The following is a 17048-nucleotide window of genomic DNA, read 5'->3' on the forward strand; positions in this document are numbered from 1 at the left end:
ACACGTTGCCTACCCCCACAGGGAGAGGACCCAACCAGTCCAGGCAAATCATGTACCCAGGACGACGAACTAAAACTGGGTTCAGTGGTCCCGAACGATACATGTGAGGGGGGATGCTTTCTGGCACAAACCACAGGTAGCTGAGAATTTCTTGATGGCACTTCTCATCTTCGGCCATACAAAGTATTCTGTTAACATCGGAATGAGTTTGCTAGCAGACAGATGTCCTCTCTCATTGTGGTAATATTCCAACAATGGCTGCACGAGTACTTCCGGTATGCAAATCCGTAGACCAGACCGGTCACGTTTACATAGACGTCCATTTGAGAGTAAGTACTGGTGATTCTCACTGGCGGTTTTCCCACAGTTTTCCTGACTCTGCAGCTTTCTCTTGACGTCACCAAATACAGGGTCAGATGTTTGCAATTCTGGCAACACTGCAATCAGTTCTCTCATCTGACTAGGAATGTGTGTCAGAATGGTCATGAGCGATTCGTTTAAAACAAGTTTCTTAGCCTTGTCAAATTGAACACCTGTATTTGGTGGGTACCTAGAATGATAATCACTCAAGTTGTCCTTTGATTTCACATACTGAAACTCGAATGATAACATGCTCAAAGTAAGCACCCAACGCATGAGACGCTGTGAAGTTAGCCTACACAACAGCAAGAAACGATCGATTGATGGTCACTGCGAATTTTGAAATGATTTCCAACCAAATAATGTTTAAACTTGCAGACCCCATCTATAATTCCTGCCATTTCTTTCTCAGAAATTCCGTAGTTTCGTTCTGCTGCATTGAAGATGTGTGACGTCATCCCTATTACACGGACCTCACCGTTATCATCAAGTTGATAAAGATGTGACGAACAACTTACGTCGGAAGCATCGCATTCCAAAATAAGTTGTCGGTCAGGGAGTGGCTTCTTTAGCACTACTTTTTCTCTAAAGACTTCACGTATCCTTTGAAACGCTTCGTCATGACAGGGAGGCCGTTTAAATTTCACTCCCTTCTTTAACAACTGCAATAAGGGATACAATATCTCTGAATACTGCGTACTAAATATTCTGTAGAATTGACAGTACCCAATAAAACTCCTTAATTCCTTAACATTTCTGGGTTTTCGGAACTCCATGACCTTCTCAAGTTTCTCCTGCGACTTCTCAATTCCAGCAGGCGAGAGGTCATAACCTAGAATTGAAATTCTACGGCGAGCAAATTGGCACTTCTTAAGTCTTAGTGTGAGACCTCCTAATTTTAACTTTCCTAAGACTACATCTAGATGGCGCATGTGTTCTTCAAAAGAAAATGACGATATTGTCACGTCATCGACATAGTGGCCGCAGAAATCACGACACTCATCCCCGAGAATGGAATTGATTGCACGCACACATGAAGCCAAACTCTGCTTTGTCCCAAATGGCAGTTTCTTAAATACGTACGTTATTCCATCGTGAAGGAAACCTAAATACTTCTGGCTATTTTCTTCAACGAGAATTTGTTGAAAAGAATCCACTTTTCCAGGCTGCTAAACCAGCGCCTTTCACATAAATCCTGTAGAGTACTCAATGCAGGGATTGGCTGATCGAATTCACAGCGCGTAATAGCACCGAGCTTGCGCGCATCCAGGCATATACGTAATGACCCATTCTTCTTCGGTACTATGACCAGCGGACTTAGATAAGAAGTGGGATGCTTCTTTATGATTCCCCACGCCAACCAACGATTAATAGTATTCGTGACAGCAGTTCTATGTCGTATCGGGTATGGATACATCCGGGTCTTCATTGGTCGGTCATCGGTCACTTCAATGGTGTGGTGGTAGTCCCGTACGGTACCGGGCTTCTCATCAAATATCGATCTATGTCTGTAGAGCACGTCGTACAACTTTTGTTTCTCATCCCCACTCAAATCTGTATACTTTTCGACATGGTCTCTAATATCGTTGGGTGTAGCCTGGGTTCGAACCTTCGCCCACTCCTGTGGCGAGTACACAACATTCGCAAGTTCGGCTGCAGTTGGGAATTTCCCATCATCCAACTGGCTGCGCAGAGTAGCCAACTCTTGCTGGTGGCATCCATCTGCTGACGCTCGCGCGAACTGCGGCGTAGTCGGCGGTCCTATCCTTGACGCCCACATACTACTAACCGTGGGATTATATAAATCAACCACCTCATCTTCGAACTCCCAGGATAATTTTCTTATAAATAGATCTTCTTCCTCTATCTCTATGTCTCGAAAAGAAACTTCTATGTGGTGGGGGTGATTCAACAAAAGGACGTTTCTCTCGTAATCCAAAATTGCTCTACTCTCTACAAAAAACTGTGAACCCAAAATGAGTTCACGGTTGAGCCCTTTCACAATTATTGCCGAAGTATAGAACTCCTTACCCGCAATAATTAGTTCTAATAATACTTGACCGATGATCGACGCAACGGAACGACCGAACGCTGAACTGACACGTATGTTAGATGACTTGATAAACGCTGGTGGGGGGTCTCGCTGACGTATACCTTCCCAACATTGGAGCGAAATCGCCGATATACTAGCTCTGCTATCTAATAAAGCCAGAATTTTATTTTCGAACAAACCTACTTCTACCTCTGGAAGTGTCACCAAATTATTAGTAGGTAGTTTTTCAGTTGAAGTTTCTAAAAGGTCCCTGAAAATCGCATTCGTCTCATCAAACAAATTCCTGTTTATTCTAATTTTGTCCCCATTTCTCTTCAAAAACATTATTTCAGAATGACGAATGTCGTTGTTTCCTCCACGATTGAAATATGTGGTGCTTATAATTCGCTTACAAGTATCGCAGCCCTCATTCTCTAGTGTCTCAATACTTTTTACTTTTGTCTCACAACTATCTTCTTCTTTTTCTTCTAAATGATTGCTATGTTCTATAACACTGTTACGCACATTCTCAGTAAGAAAATTCGCCGGTTGTCCATGAATATTCAGCATGCAAGTATCCAAGGTACCGTTCTGAGAACATGCGGACAGTTCTCAGTTGCGCTGATTGTTCCCTGGACTGTTCGCACGAGAATTGCCTCGAGACGAGACTTGTCTCGTGGACTGCGTAGTCCTTTCATCATGAATTCGGAGCTGGTTCACCTCTGCAGCATAGTCATTATTACGATTGTTGTCGCGTTGCTGCATGTGACCTCGACCCCTATTTCTACCACGTGTTTGCCCCCTATTACTCTGGTTTTCCGTTCGAGACCCTCCATTGTCATGAGACTGACCATTGGAGTTTCTCGAACGCCAATTGCCGTTAGAATTGGTATCTCTATTACCATTGCCTCTTCTATTACCCCTATTCTGATAAGGTCCATTGTCCCTATAGAACCTTCTGCTTCTAGTGGGGTTACTTGGCCTACTGTTTCGTGGGGGGGAGAGCGCCCTGTTTCTTCTTCATCTTCTTCTACAGTGAGAGCATTGATTCCCCTCCTATTATTCGTATTCGGTGGCTGATAAGTGGATTGCAGCTCACCTACTATACCTAATAGCTCGTCTATAGTGCGTGGTTTCGACGAAACTATACACCTATAGATCGAGAACGGCAATTGTCTCGGCAAGACTCTCAACAAAACCTGGGGAGGCAAAGGGGGGTCGAGAATACTGTTGGTGTGTAACAACTCCAACAAGTATTCTGTTGGTTTCTTATTGCCCCGTGTCTCGAATCTTGATGTGAGAATGGAGGCACGGAGGTTAGAGAGCTTCTCTTCGCTTAGATAGGCCTCTTTGAAGTGCTTTACGAGGTCCTGATAGCTGTGGCACTTCTTTAACGTGACCTGCACCCATTGCCGTGAGATACCACGAAAACAGTGGGATGAAAATGCAAGCCGTCTTTCTTCCGGCACACCTGTCAAATCGAAATAGTTTTCCAACTCAACTAGAAAGTTGTGGGCTTGGACCTCTGATTCACAACCCGTAAACGTAGGAAGAGACAGATCCCTATGTAGTAGCCCTAGCGCTGATGCTACTTGACAGGTCGTAACACTACCACTACTACTGCTGGTGCTATTGTTGTTGGGGGGGAGGGGCAGCCTGCTCATCTGAACTCTCACGTCTGGGGAGCTCAGGGAACTGTCTCGCATGGCTCGGTCCAGCGACCGGTGTGTCAACCCCTTCATGCGAGACAGAGGCTGTGTTTTGACAGCTCGAACTGTTTTCTCTCACCGACTCCTTTAACAGTTCCAACTGTTCCTCCCATCTCATTTCTGCACGACGTAATTTTGACTGTAGATGTCCTACAGAACTGTCTACGGTGGCCTTCATTCTATCTACTTCACTTGACACTGCGGCTATATTTTCACCCACTCTCTCCATGTCACCACGTAAATGGTTGACATCACGAGAGACCTAAGCGAGATCCGAACCAAGGACCTCTGAAATCTCGCCTATCCTACTTTCTGTGTTTACTTCTAACTGGCTAATTCTGTCTTCAGTTGTCTCTACAGATGTTTTCAATTCCTGGCAGGATGCTGTGATCTTTGACTCAAGAGCTTCCGCTGAGGAATCAATCCTTGCCTCCAGCTCTGATACATTTTGAAGCATTTCCTGCCTGAAACTGGCAGTAATCTGCTTCTCGACAGCCTCTAACTTCTCTAGCATAGCTCTACTAGAGTTCTCCTGCCTGTTCGCTAACTCCTCTAACGTTCTCTCCTGCACCCTTTCTTGTTTTTCAAGTTTTTTCTCATGTTTTTCTAATTTATTTGAAATCTCCAAAAGCGATTTCTCCTGCTTCTCTGAAAGCTCTATAAGAGACTTTTCATGCTTCTGTGAAATCTCCAAAAGCGATTTCTCCTGCTTTCCTGAAATCTCTAACAACGTCTTCTCTTGTTTCTCTGCCATCTCTCTTATCATATTAACCAGAGACGCGAGACACGGGTCAGTAACTGTAGTGACTTGCGCTGAGGTGGAAGGAACCGGTTCCCTAACCTGCTCCGATTCGTTTGCCCTTTCAGTGCTAACGGCACCTTCTCCAGGTGGAACTACTTCCTGGAGAGAAGTGTTTACGTCGCCTATAGCATCTCTAACGGTGTCCTGAGACTCCGAAGGGAACTCAATCACCTGCGCGAATTGTTCATTAACTAAACTGTTGTCTGCAGAGCCCTCTATTGCTTTCGCTTGACTACGAGTTATTACCATAAGGTGTATTACGTGTTACTAATAAACAAATTTTGTACTCTAATGTGCCTAACTGCTTCTCTAATAAACTATTCCCCTCCAAAAAGGCTTTAAAAAATCACACACTTCAAAAAATATACACATATAACACCAAGATAAAACACACATAAATGATAAACTTTCTGGATGGCGCGACAACCTGAAAGAAAAACATTTACTGACACGCGTCTGGCTTGTGCTAATTGTCGTGAACACGTTGGGTAATTTTCATTTCTTGTTGTGGCTTCATATTTCCAATAAGACAAACAAATGAAAACAAAACTTTAAACTTAACTCTCTAGCCACAACGTTAAGTAATTAAACAAAATTTTGCAAGGGACATAGATATAAATTGCACTCAGGATGGTGCGTGCCGTGCCCCACGCTGGGCGCCAAGTTCTTTGTGAACGGGGGGAAGGATTATTGCATGTGATGAATAATTTAGAAAAATAATTACTATGTTGGAATGCAAATGTGGGAGGAAACTTCACATGCACGCTGAAAATTACTCTAATTAGACGCAACCTCCACTCACAAAGTTAATTCAATGAATTTAGTTCAGTCGGTAGAGTCTGATTTAGAACAAATTAAATTTTGAAAAGTTAAACTTATGACATCTGTAACATGAAACTCTAATTTACAGGTTGCTCGTAGTTTTAACAGCCATCCTGAGTGTGAAAGTTACCCAATCTTAACATGAAACACGCTCTCCGTATTCACGACTCATCCATAATCCCAGCATCTGGCCTGAAAAGCAAACAAATAGACAGGAAATGGTAACACATACCTGGCAGCCAAACTGATGAAAGAAAGGAGAATCCCGAATTTTCTGGTAGAATCTTTTTAATGCGTAGATACAACATTCCAAGTGCGAAAAGAATATAATTATAATACAAAAGCACTCGCGCGCAGTCTCTAACTGAGACACGAAAAGAGAGAGAAAAAAATATTTTCTTTTAAATTTTAAATCACCCTTTTGGAAGCAGAGATCTCGCTTAATTGTTTGTGCACTTTATTGTGATAATTGCGCAGATTTCTTCTTTCTTGAAGTGTCCCTGCCTGTCAACACTCCTTACACTGCACTGTGGTGTTTCTTCCGAAGTTGGCGACCAAGGTTTCTGCATCTACCATCCTCCTTCTGCTTCTGGGTTGCTGCTAAGCTCCTTCTACAGGCTGCTGTCCATCTAACATCAGGGTTATGCTCCGTCAGTGGCGTTTAAGAGGGTTGCCCTCTGTGTCATGATACTAATTACTATTCGTACGTGCCGTGGAAGTTTTAAACTAGTTCGTCTTTACACGAAGCACTTAAATTTCATACCGCTAAAACATGACTAATGTGTACAAGGCTAAATACTAAGTCTCTTGTACCGTGAATTATTTAAACAAGCTACAACGTACAGCACCATTGGTCACATCCTAAAAGATAGGCATTGAGTTTGTCTTGACCAATAATATAGCTAAAACTCAGCAATCACTGCGAATAACGATACACATGTTATACGGCGCTCGACGTACGATTGAAAAGTTTATTATGGGCGAAGCACTTCACAAAATATTATGAAGAAATGTCTCTTCCAGCCCGAATTTGCCGTACATGTTTTTACGTAATGGAATATTAACTCACTGATATTTCAGAGAACCGAACTTTCTCAAATATTAAGCGTGCTTTCTACACTCCCATTCCACTAGAAAACTGAGTTCGTAGTAAATGCAGCTTATATTACAATTACTAAATGTTTAGCGGTCATTTCGTAGACTCAAGTTCGACACACTCACAATGTGGATACTTTCAAACTAAAACACTGTCTTTTCAACACTGAGCTTAACACGCACGATGTTTCCGATTCGAGAATTCAGAAAAAACTGTCTGTTAAAAAAACTAAGATTTTTGCGATCGATGTTACCGATTCGAAGCTTCAAGAAGAACTGTCCCTCTTGTTCTGTACACTACTGTTTTATTGCAACTCAAGTTCATTGTCTCTTTCAACCCCGCGTTGGGTCAAACCACCTTTACCCGCTTCTTCCAAAATAGGTGGGGTAGGTACATCCTCCACCGGTAGTCTTCCTTTGACCTACTTAATTCATACATTCAACAGGTCTTTTCCATTTTATGCGTTTTCTATCTCACCTCAATTAAATTGTTAACTGTCACTATATGTGTTTATTAGCTTATTTAATAAGCTTTACTATGATATATAACACTCACAAATATTATTCCGGGTTAATTGGCAATATTTAAATAAACACACAAAAATTCAGTAAACTTGTCACTCAACCTGTTCGCGGACTTGTCTTGACAAGTGCAGCCACCTAGTGACCAAGTTCATAACTTTTTGTCCAAGTGACATTGAAAATCGCATAAACCTGGAATTTTATATTGAATGATTTGGATTGTAACATGATTTCTCAATGTAAATACACAATTTAAATACACTCCACAAATGATATTATGTTAAAAGGATTCTAAACTGGGCTGTCATGATCTAACACATTAAAACAAGTATTATAATATGGTTTGAGAGTTCTCTTCTCTACCATTCAGCTTTGAAACTGGTCGATGTTAAAAAAAACTAAGGTTTGTGTTCGTCTGTTGATTACCTCTCAAAACCATCAACCAGGCTTATAATTACCATTAGTACAAGCCATTAACATAATTCAAACTAAATATCGATTTAAATACATCTAAATACTACGAATACATCCAGAAAGTTTATTTACATACTTCAAAACATACTATTGTAGCAACTTATGCAAGGGAGAGCAGACGAAAATGATCCTACAACAGAGACATCTGACGGATGTTTCTGCACTACTACAATCAGGATTCAGAACGACTACAACCAGGACTACAATGGACTCGTCCAAAATTTCAAATTTGACAAGCTTCTCCTCTCTGATAGAAGTTCGTTGACCAAGCGACGCTCCCAGTAACTAGAACGCGAAAAAGAGGTGTGTCTTGAAAATATCACACTCCATTGTATGGACAATTCGTCATAGATACGCTAAAATTTTGCTTGCTTCGAAACCATTGTGCAGGCGGACTTGGTGTCTCCATAGTGACAGTGTATGTCCCTAACTACAACTACACTAGAAAGTGAGACACGCTCTGCTGATATGCGAAGTGTGGAGCTCATAGTTATTCTATCCAAATAAAGGTAGCTACATTGGCTCACTGTTTCTTTCCCACGCTGTGGTAGAACAAGGCTCTTTTAGAAAAGCAAGCTTTCTTAAAGTTTTTTTTTCTCTGAGGACTTCTCTGCCTCTACTGCAAGCAAAATAGCATATGTGAACTAAAAATCTTCTATCTTCTCCAATATGGTATTAAATTATATTAAAATATCGCTGTATCAAGATGACGTCCAGTCCTGTTGTTAATCTCTATTTAATTACATACTCTAAACAAACAATATATATACACAAAATACAAATAAAAGTTATCTGTTCCCGTTGCTACGTATGCAAATCCAATAAAATACATATATAAATTCCCTAATTAAATGATTAAATATTCATAAAATGAAGCAAAAATTTGATATGCAAGTATTATATAAACACAGTTCATGTGCTGTTCACAAGACGAAGACTCACACTGACTATATAAGCTGTACGAAATTTGCCTATATTTGACTGACGTGAACATAATATTATCCTTCTGGAGTTCTTTAGAGCCGAAGAATTATAAATTTAGAGATATTGGCTGCGTTCAGTTTCACCCCGCCGAATAGCAACTCGGTCCCATTTAATTATATGCATTGCTAAGGAAAGCAATGTTGCCCAGAAGAAAAGCAACAAAAATAAGAAAAGAGACGTACATAGGAACAAGCCAGCAACCACACCAGGTAACTTGAGTAAACTGAGTGGTAATCGTATAAAAAGGAACATGTTGCAGTATACACTAACACCTTGCCATTACTTATAATTAAGGATATCTTTAACTATAATTTCTAGATATCATTTTAAGATATAATTATCACAACTGAGAAGCAGCCGGAAAATGGAGCAACCCAAGGATAGTGTCATTTAGAATTATTTTGTTACTTTTCGTCCGTGATAATGTCATAAACTGGTAGGTTCAAGATGAAACCGATATTTAATGAGACTATAGATAAATGTAAAAGTAATATCAATATTTACTTGAAGTGTGAAGTTATTAATTTGTTATCAGTGTTATTTGTGACAATAATATTTTACGTTTCCGTATTATGTAAAGTAAGTCACGTAGTGAGCTGCCATAAATATAACTCTTATATTAAGTATTACAGAATCATTCGTTTTGGCAGTTAGCCTACATTTATGATTCTGTAAGTACGATGTGTTAAACTCAACGCTATTATCTTGTACTTACAAAAAAACCTTTTTCATGCTTTTTGTTAATGGCCATAGATTTGTTATGCTACCCTCACTTCCTGTATACTTACCTATTGCCTTCACAGAAAGTAGCAACCTTGTATACCCTCGTACATGGTGCCCGAACACGGAGTGCCTGAAGTAAGCGCTGCTCGTTTGGAGTCTTTTCTTTTGCGCAATTTAGTTGTAGAAGATATTAAGCATTTTGTAGGGAGTTTTTGCCTGGAATTTTACGTATCGTGGCAGTTCCTACCCCAGTCTATTTCTTTCAGCAGTTGATCTGCTTAGCTCTATAATATTATGCCCTGTCATCCATGAATTGTGTCCTGTAAGAGTTCGCGTTATCAAAAACACATAAATTCATCCTACAAAAACTTGACGTGTTTGCCACATTAATGTCTCTTTGCAAGAAATTAGGCTTCAACGGCCACTTCTGTAAAGTGGATTCTACAACATGACCTTTACACCGTCGTATTACATTGAGAAATCTGGAAATAGAGTGAATTATGGCACATATTTTTTCATGTCTGGTGGCAATCATTGTCGAAGAACTAGAAAAATGTTTTCCTCATAGAATGCAATATGATTTCAAAAGTATTGTGGCTAGTGATGAGCAAATGCAAGACCAAGACCAAGACTGGGGTGGTCTTGGTCTTGGTCTTGGTCTTGCACACCCAGTCTTGGTCTTGGTCTTGCACTGGAACCTTCGGTCTTGGTCTTGGTCTTGCACACCTAGTCTTGGTCTTGCTTGCAAGAGTCTTGCAAGTCTTGCTTTTAAGAAATCTTATGTTTTTCATAGGTAAATTTTAATCTGGATATAAGGGATAATATATTCTACAATGCTCAAATAGTAACGGAAATACAATATATGTTTCTAAATGTAACATAGTTTATCTTCGTGTAAGTATGATAATAGTGTACAACACAACATTAAGTGATGATCTTTATTTTTTTATTGGGTGCCCACGCTTCGCTACTTATAAAATAAATCACGACGTTTCGTAATCTTTTTATATTTTTTAACAGATCCAACACTCCACAGGTTCCGAAACTGGGAAGGCTACCCCTGAGACAAATGAAAGAAAATCAAAACTGTACAGATAATTGAAATACCATGAAATGCAAAATTATTTTTACACTCTAAAGGCGTCAGATTTTTCTTTTCAATCACATTAGCTAATCTTTGTGTTAAACAAACTTATAATTAAATACTGAGATTTTGCTTTGCTGATTCCAATGGGGCAGAAACGTGGACATTATGCAAAAGCGATGGAAAAAAAAATTACAGACTTTCGAAACCTGGACATTGAGAAAAATGGAGAGAATTAGCTGTGTTGAACGGAAAACGAATGAGAAGGTGTTAGAAATATTAGCAGTAGGAGAAAAAAGAAGAATTTTAGATATTGATAAGAGGAGAAAGAGGAATTGGTTGGGATATTGGCTGTGGAGGACGTGCTAGAGGGTATGGTGAAAGGAAAGAAAGAGAGGGAGCAAAGGAGAATGTAGCTGAAGGAAGATATTAAGAAAATTGCTTCATTAAGACGAGGAGACTAGCTGAGGACCACCGTACATCGAGGTTTGATGATGATTATGATGATATGTTTAGCATATCGAAAAAAAGAGAAAAAATAAAATAATTATTATAATCAAAAGTTAATATTTTAGAATAATTTGAGTGAAAACTAAAAACGACTCATCTGTCTGTCTATGTCCTTTCTATAAACTCAATTTGTATAAATACTTTTGACCTATATTAGAAATACAAAATAACGACATCAAACTACAAGTTATTTAAAATAATAACTGTATAAAATCAGTCTCAGCTGTGAATATGGATTACTAGCACCAATTACCCACTTCGTTGGGTTAAATTAAAAAAAAATAATAATATGTTTCGTTAATCAGTCACTTTTCATTATTACTGAGCGCTTTCTGATATCGGTCATTTTCGATTATTTTTATATTTCTCTCTCCTTCTTCTCCCCAAGTTGCGGGGCTGAATTTGGGTTTAAACGGCATCAGAAACGTCACTGTTCATCTTAGAGACACCGAAAACTATGGATTCGGCACTAATATCGGTCATTTTCAATAAATGTATATATCTCCTCCTCCCCCATGTTGCAAGGCACGGCGTCGGAAGTGTCACTGTTAATCTCAATGACCTCGAAAACCACGAATTTGACATTGATAATAATGGTCATTTTCAATAATTTTTATATATATCTCCTCCTTCCCCCTTCCCAAGTTTTGGTGCTGAGTTTGCATTTAAACGGGATCGGAAGTATCACTGTTCACTTTCGTGACCCCAAAAACTATGAATTCGACACTAATATTAATTTTCGATCATTTTTAGATATCTCTTCTCCTACCGCCAAGCTACGGGGCTAAATTTGGATTTAAACATCATCGGAAGTGTTATTGTTTATCTCAGCTACCCCCAAAACTATAGACTCCACTCTAATATCGGTCATTTTCGATCATTTTTAAATATCTTTCCTCTCCCCGGCCCCTAAGCTCCATCGTCAAAGTGATATGACAGAAACCATCTCAGGTCCGAACTTCATCTATGTTGAAAATGTGATCGAGATCGGTTGGGTGGTTCAAGAGTTATTAAGTTTTATTTATTTTTGTACACTTCCTATCCCCTTCTCCTACCCTCAGTTCTACTACCAAAGTGATATGATATAAAACACCCCAAGTTCGAACCTCATGTATGATGAAAATTTCATTAAGATCGATTGGCTGGTTCAAGAGTGATGAAGTCACAAAGACAGACAATTATACTTTTATTTTTTACATATATCTCCCTCCTCCCCATCCCCTATGTTTCACTGTCAAAGTAAAATGATAAAAATTGTGAAAGGCTTGAGCTTCATCTATGTTGAAAATTTGATCGAGATTGGTCGGGTGTTTCAAGACTTATTAAGTTTTATTTATTTTTATATATACCTCTCCCTCCCCTCCTCCTCCCCTAGGTTCTACCATCAAAATGAACTATAAAAAACTTTCCAGTTCCACACCTCATACATGTTAAAAATTTGATTAAGGTCGGTCTGGTGGTTCAAGAATTATTAAGTCACAAACTTAGTCACTTTTATTTTTATTTATTTTGATTTTTGTATACCTCCTCCTCCTTCCATATGTTGCTACTTCAAAGTGAACTGAAAAATAACATTCCAGGCCCAAATCTGATCTATATTGAAAATTTGATTGATCTCGAGCTGGTGGTTCAAGAGATTAGGAGTCACAAACATAGTCACTTTCAATTTTATAATATAGATTTACTGTTGTAGTGTAATGTTATATCGCTCAATCCCCGATGTGCCGTTTACCTAAGGAGGCTAAAAGATATATGAATAAACAATTATTCAACGTATAAGCATCCGCCCATGAAATCAAACTTGCGGTCACATGCACTAAGTTTTTGTCAATGTCATGAAAATGTTATTTCGATATTAATTTTGTGAGCACACAACGGATGCTTGAGTCTCATAGCTAAGACCATACCCATGTAGTCGACACCTATGGTGTACGGAATTACCGATGTTCAATACTACATTTCTCTTCAGTTTTGGAAGAAGAACACCACTAGTATTCTTTGAAATGAAATGAAGTATCTAGTTTAACGTCCCAGAATAATGCACCAACGCTAAGGGAGACGGTGATGATGAAAAACGACTGAAATGTTGGAATGAAGAAAATAGGAGGAAACGGAAAAAAATCTTAGAAAACCAACGCACACGATGTTTGTCCATTAAAATAGCTTATATGGCGCAAGATGACACCTGTGTGGCTTGAAAATGAGCAATATCTACAGAAAACGCGAACAACCAATTCAGGAAACGATATACTGTAGCTATATGCTACAGGGGCAGATCGACTAACAGGGATTGCATAACACTACTGGGAACACATTCACTCCAGTGTCATTTTTACTGAAGTCAAAAAATTCAAGTAAAAGATATAATGAATTTTCTCCTTTTTTTACATTGTATAAAAAAAATTCAAGTAGTACCAGTACTTGTGCAAGACTCTTGCGCAAGAGTCTTGGTCTTGGTCTTGGTCTTGCACCGCCATTCCTGGTGTTGGTCTTGGTCTTGGTCTTGGTCTTGCATGCAAGACTCTTGCAAAAACTGCAAGACCAAGACTCTTGCGCTTATCACTAATTGTGGCATGTCGCACATGACAGTTCGCTAGTTGAATCATTATGCCATTTGTGGTTTTGTAAGTAGAGTTCCCTTCTGGCGATGTCGATGTCGATGGCAGATTTGAGAAGCTTGGTTCTCGATTTCCAGGCAGCAACGTTCTTTCCGAGAAAGTGTTCCGGGGGGCATACGTAGTATTCCGGGGGGCACTGCTGGTACTATTTTATTTAATATATTATAGACGTATTATTTTGGTCTTGTCCGCGGGGCACACTCTCGGAGCTTCAGGGGGTCACTGCCCCCCAAAAACATATCTGGAAGAAACACTGCGAGGCAGGAGTAGGTTTTCGACATAGCGTTAATCTCGATCAACCGATTGAAATAGCGTCTACTTTTTATGTTACTTTAAAATATATTATAGTACTACTTACTGTTGATAGCAGTACAACTAACACAGTGTTGACGATGTGCTGACTTCCACCACACCCGCTATATGTAATTATATTACCTTAGTGAAAGTCCATCAACTAATCATGCCCGCATCCGCTTGTCTTTCTCCATCTTGTATTTATAGGCAAACACACACGTCATATCTCTTCGATGTTTTCAAAAAATTGTGTTTTCTTACGACTGTATATTTACTCATGACATGGTATTATAAATTTTAACATTGTTAATGCTAACTCTCATACTTTTAGGCCACACAAGAGTAGTACAGTTGCTTCTGAACAGAGGTGCGTTGTTACATCGGGATCATAATGGACGAACTCCACTTCACCTAGCTGCAATGAGCGGTTATACTCAAACTATGGAATTACTTCACTCCGTCCATTCTCATCTGCTGGATCAAGTTGACAAAGATGGTGTACGTATTAAAACATTTTGATGTGTATGTATTTACTGACGTAATTGCTTCATATACATATTATATATGAAATAACATAAAATCTCGTAACTCTTAAACTGTTGAATATTTACATTATATCCTGGTGAGTTTTACGTTTTCGTAAAGGAAGGTATATCGGTATAAATCAGGAGAGGTTAATTTTATGAATTTTATGTTTGCAGAATACAAATAAGTAATAAAGGAGACACTGCTGCTAAGTAGTAGAGCACTTAGCTCTGCTCCGTGGGGTCCCTAGTTTGATCTCCTGCCAAGTAAGTTTGTGAGAGACAACATTGTATCCGTCGGTTATTATCGGGGTACTTCCGTTTCCTCCCACATTATCACTTCACCAAGTATCACAAACTCCAAACATTAGATGATTCTAGAACAATAACAACGCCAATGAGACGGGCGACATATGCGGATCCAAAGTACCTTAATATCGAATAGTGTGGACATAGGAAGGATTTTAGGAAGCATTAAACATTTGAGTTTTCGCAATGGGTTTGATTGCCTAGATAACTATCACATACACTGATACTAAAATTAAATCAGAAATGTTCCATCGTAGCGATGTTTCTGGAAAATTTGTGCCAAATGTACTACTTAAGCGTACATTTAACATAGGGAAAATATATTGTAATTCATGAAAGACGAAGAAGCGATTTTCACGACATTTGGGAAATACCCCACTACAATACAAGAGAAGTCTCCAACTGTATATAATAAAGATCGTGTACCAAAAATAATATTTTATAATATTTTCGATAGAAAAATCTTCATGAAATACGTGAAAAAAACTTGAAATGTACTTTCAAATTAAGAAAGAATCTTGGAAACTTTTCGTTTGTTGGTGGTTGGAAGAATTTCCAGTAGTAACCAGTCAAAAGGTATGGTGACTATCAGTGTTGGGCAAAATCAATTGAAATCAATTGCAATTGATCAATCAATTGAAAGTAATTGCTCCGAAAATCAATTGCAATTGATTTCAATTTGTAATTGACAATTAATTTCAATTGCAATTGAATTCAATCATAAAATTTGCAATTAAATTTTCGTCAATTGTTAATTGTTAATTGGTCACCAGGCAATTGAAACTTTTAATTGTTAATTGTCAATTGCAAAGGGTGCAATTGAAACATTCAATTGTTAATTGCAATTGACAATTGAAACTTGTAATTGTTAATTGCAATTGAAATCAGCAATTAAAACTGAAGATAAGAAGATGTGTGTATATTGTATTGTCCACTTGTTACTGTTTTACATATTTCAAATAAGGTACTTATAAGAAATGCTGGATACCTACCATCCCTTTCCCCCCTGGGAAGAAAGCCGTGAAACTAAGTATTGTTTAAATATATTATGTTTATGGTTCTATCCCCCTCGAAAGAACTCTATATGCCCGTCATGCATACAATAAGAATGAGCACGAGCGAGTTTTCTTTAAAACTCGACTCAACTCGAAGCAGACATCTTTGAGTTCGACTCGAGATCTCGGCTCGAAAAATTTCCCCCAACTCGACTCGAATTCGGATCGAGTTTCCAGTCGAGTCGAGCCAATTCGAGCTAAATCCTTTGTGTAGTTCCAAGTACTACTATCTTCAAGTATCCTACATAGACAATATAATTATCAATGATATTACTACTACTACTATAACTAATTATTATTATAACACCGTGTACATGTATAAACATGGAATATAGGCGGTTTGTATCGGAATACTAAAAATTAGTTAACTGTCGATCTCGGTAGTCAAGAAATCTTCAGGAGGCAAGGACATCGGTCACGAGGTTCTTGGTTTGAGTTCAGGAGGAGCAAGTATTCGGGCTCGAGCCAAAAATTGTTAGAAGTTATGGGACTCCAGCCAAACATGTTTAAAACTGCTCGACCCGGGTTTAGGGTTGTCAACGACTCAAGCGGCTCGCTCACAGCTCATTCACTTATCGAGCCAAACTGAAAAGTGAGTCGAGCCAACAGCTTATCCAACCGAGCCAGCTCGAGCCGAAGGCTCACACGAGCCGAACCGAACCGAGCTGATTGCTTATCCCAACCGAGCCGGTTCGAGCCATTGGCTGAGTTAAGCTAACTCGAACCCAGCCTATGGACTCGTTTCAACGGAGCTGGTTCGAGCCATTGGCTCCAATCGAGCCGAGTCGATAACTCGTCTTTACCGAGCCTGTTCAAGCCATTGGCTCAATTGAGCCCAGTCGATGGGTAATCCCAACCAAGCCAGCTCAAGCTGTACGCTCAGTTGAACCTAGCCGGGCCGGTTGACATCATCACTATTCCGGTTGGGCTTCTACTTTGGCTAAAAAATTGGACCGTGCAGTTCTCAGCCTTGATGGTAAGAACTACAAAAAATGATATGAAATCTTTAGTTTTACGTCCCACGATTATGCCGGTTGGGCTAAAGGAGACGGTGATGATGGGAAATGAATGAAATGGAGAAAGTGGGAGGAAACGGGAGAACCCCGAGAAAATCCACGAGCACGGTGTTTG

At 39.3% G+C, this 17048-nt stretch overlaps 1 protein-coding gene across 1 annotated transcript in view; it reads left to right on the forward strand.

The window, feature by feature from the left end:
• TrpA1 (Transient receptor potential cation channel A1) overlaps positions 1-17048 on the forward strand; it is a 246610-nt gene that overhangs the window by 118973 nt on the left and 110589 nt on the right. The window contains exon 9 of the mRNA XM_081743887.1: positions 14361-14527. Coding sequence (XP_081600013.1) covers positions 14361-14527 — 167 coding nt within the window. The remainder of the gene's footprint in view (positions 1-14360; positions 14528-17048) is intronic.

This window comes from Thermobia domestica, chromosome 17, assembly GCF_964235325.1.
Source record: "Thermobia domestica chromosome 17, izTheDome1.hap1.1, whole genome shotgun sequence".
Classification (NCBI taxonomy): Eukaryota; Metazoa; Arthropoda; class Insecta; order Zygentoma; family Lepismatidae; genus Thermobia; species Thermobia domestica.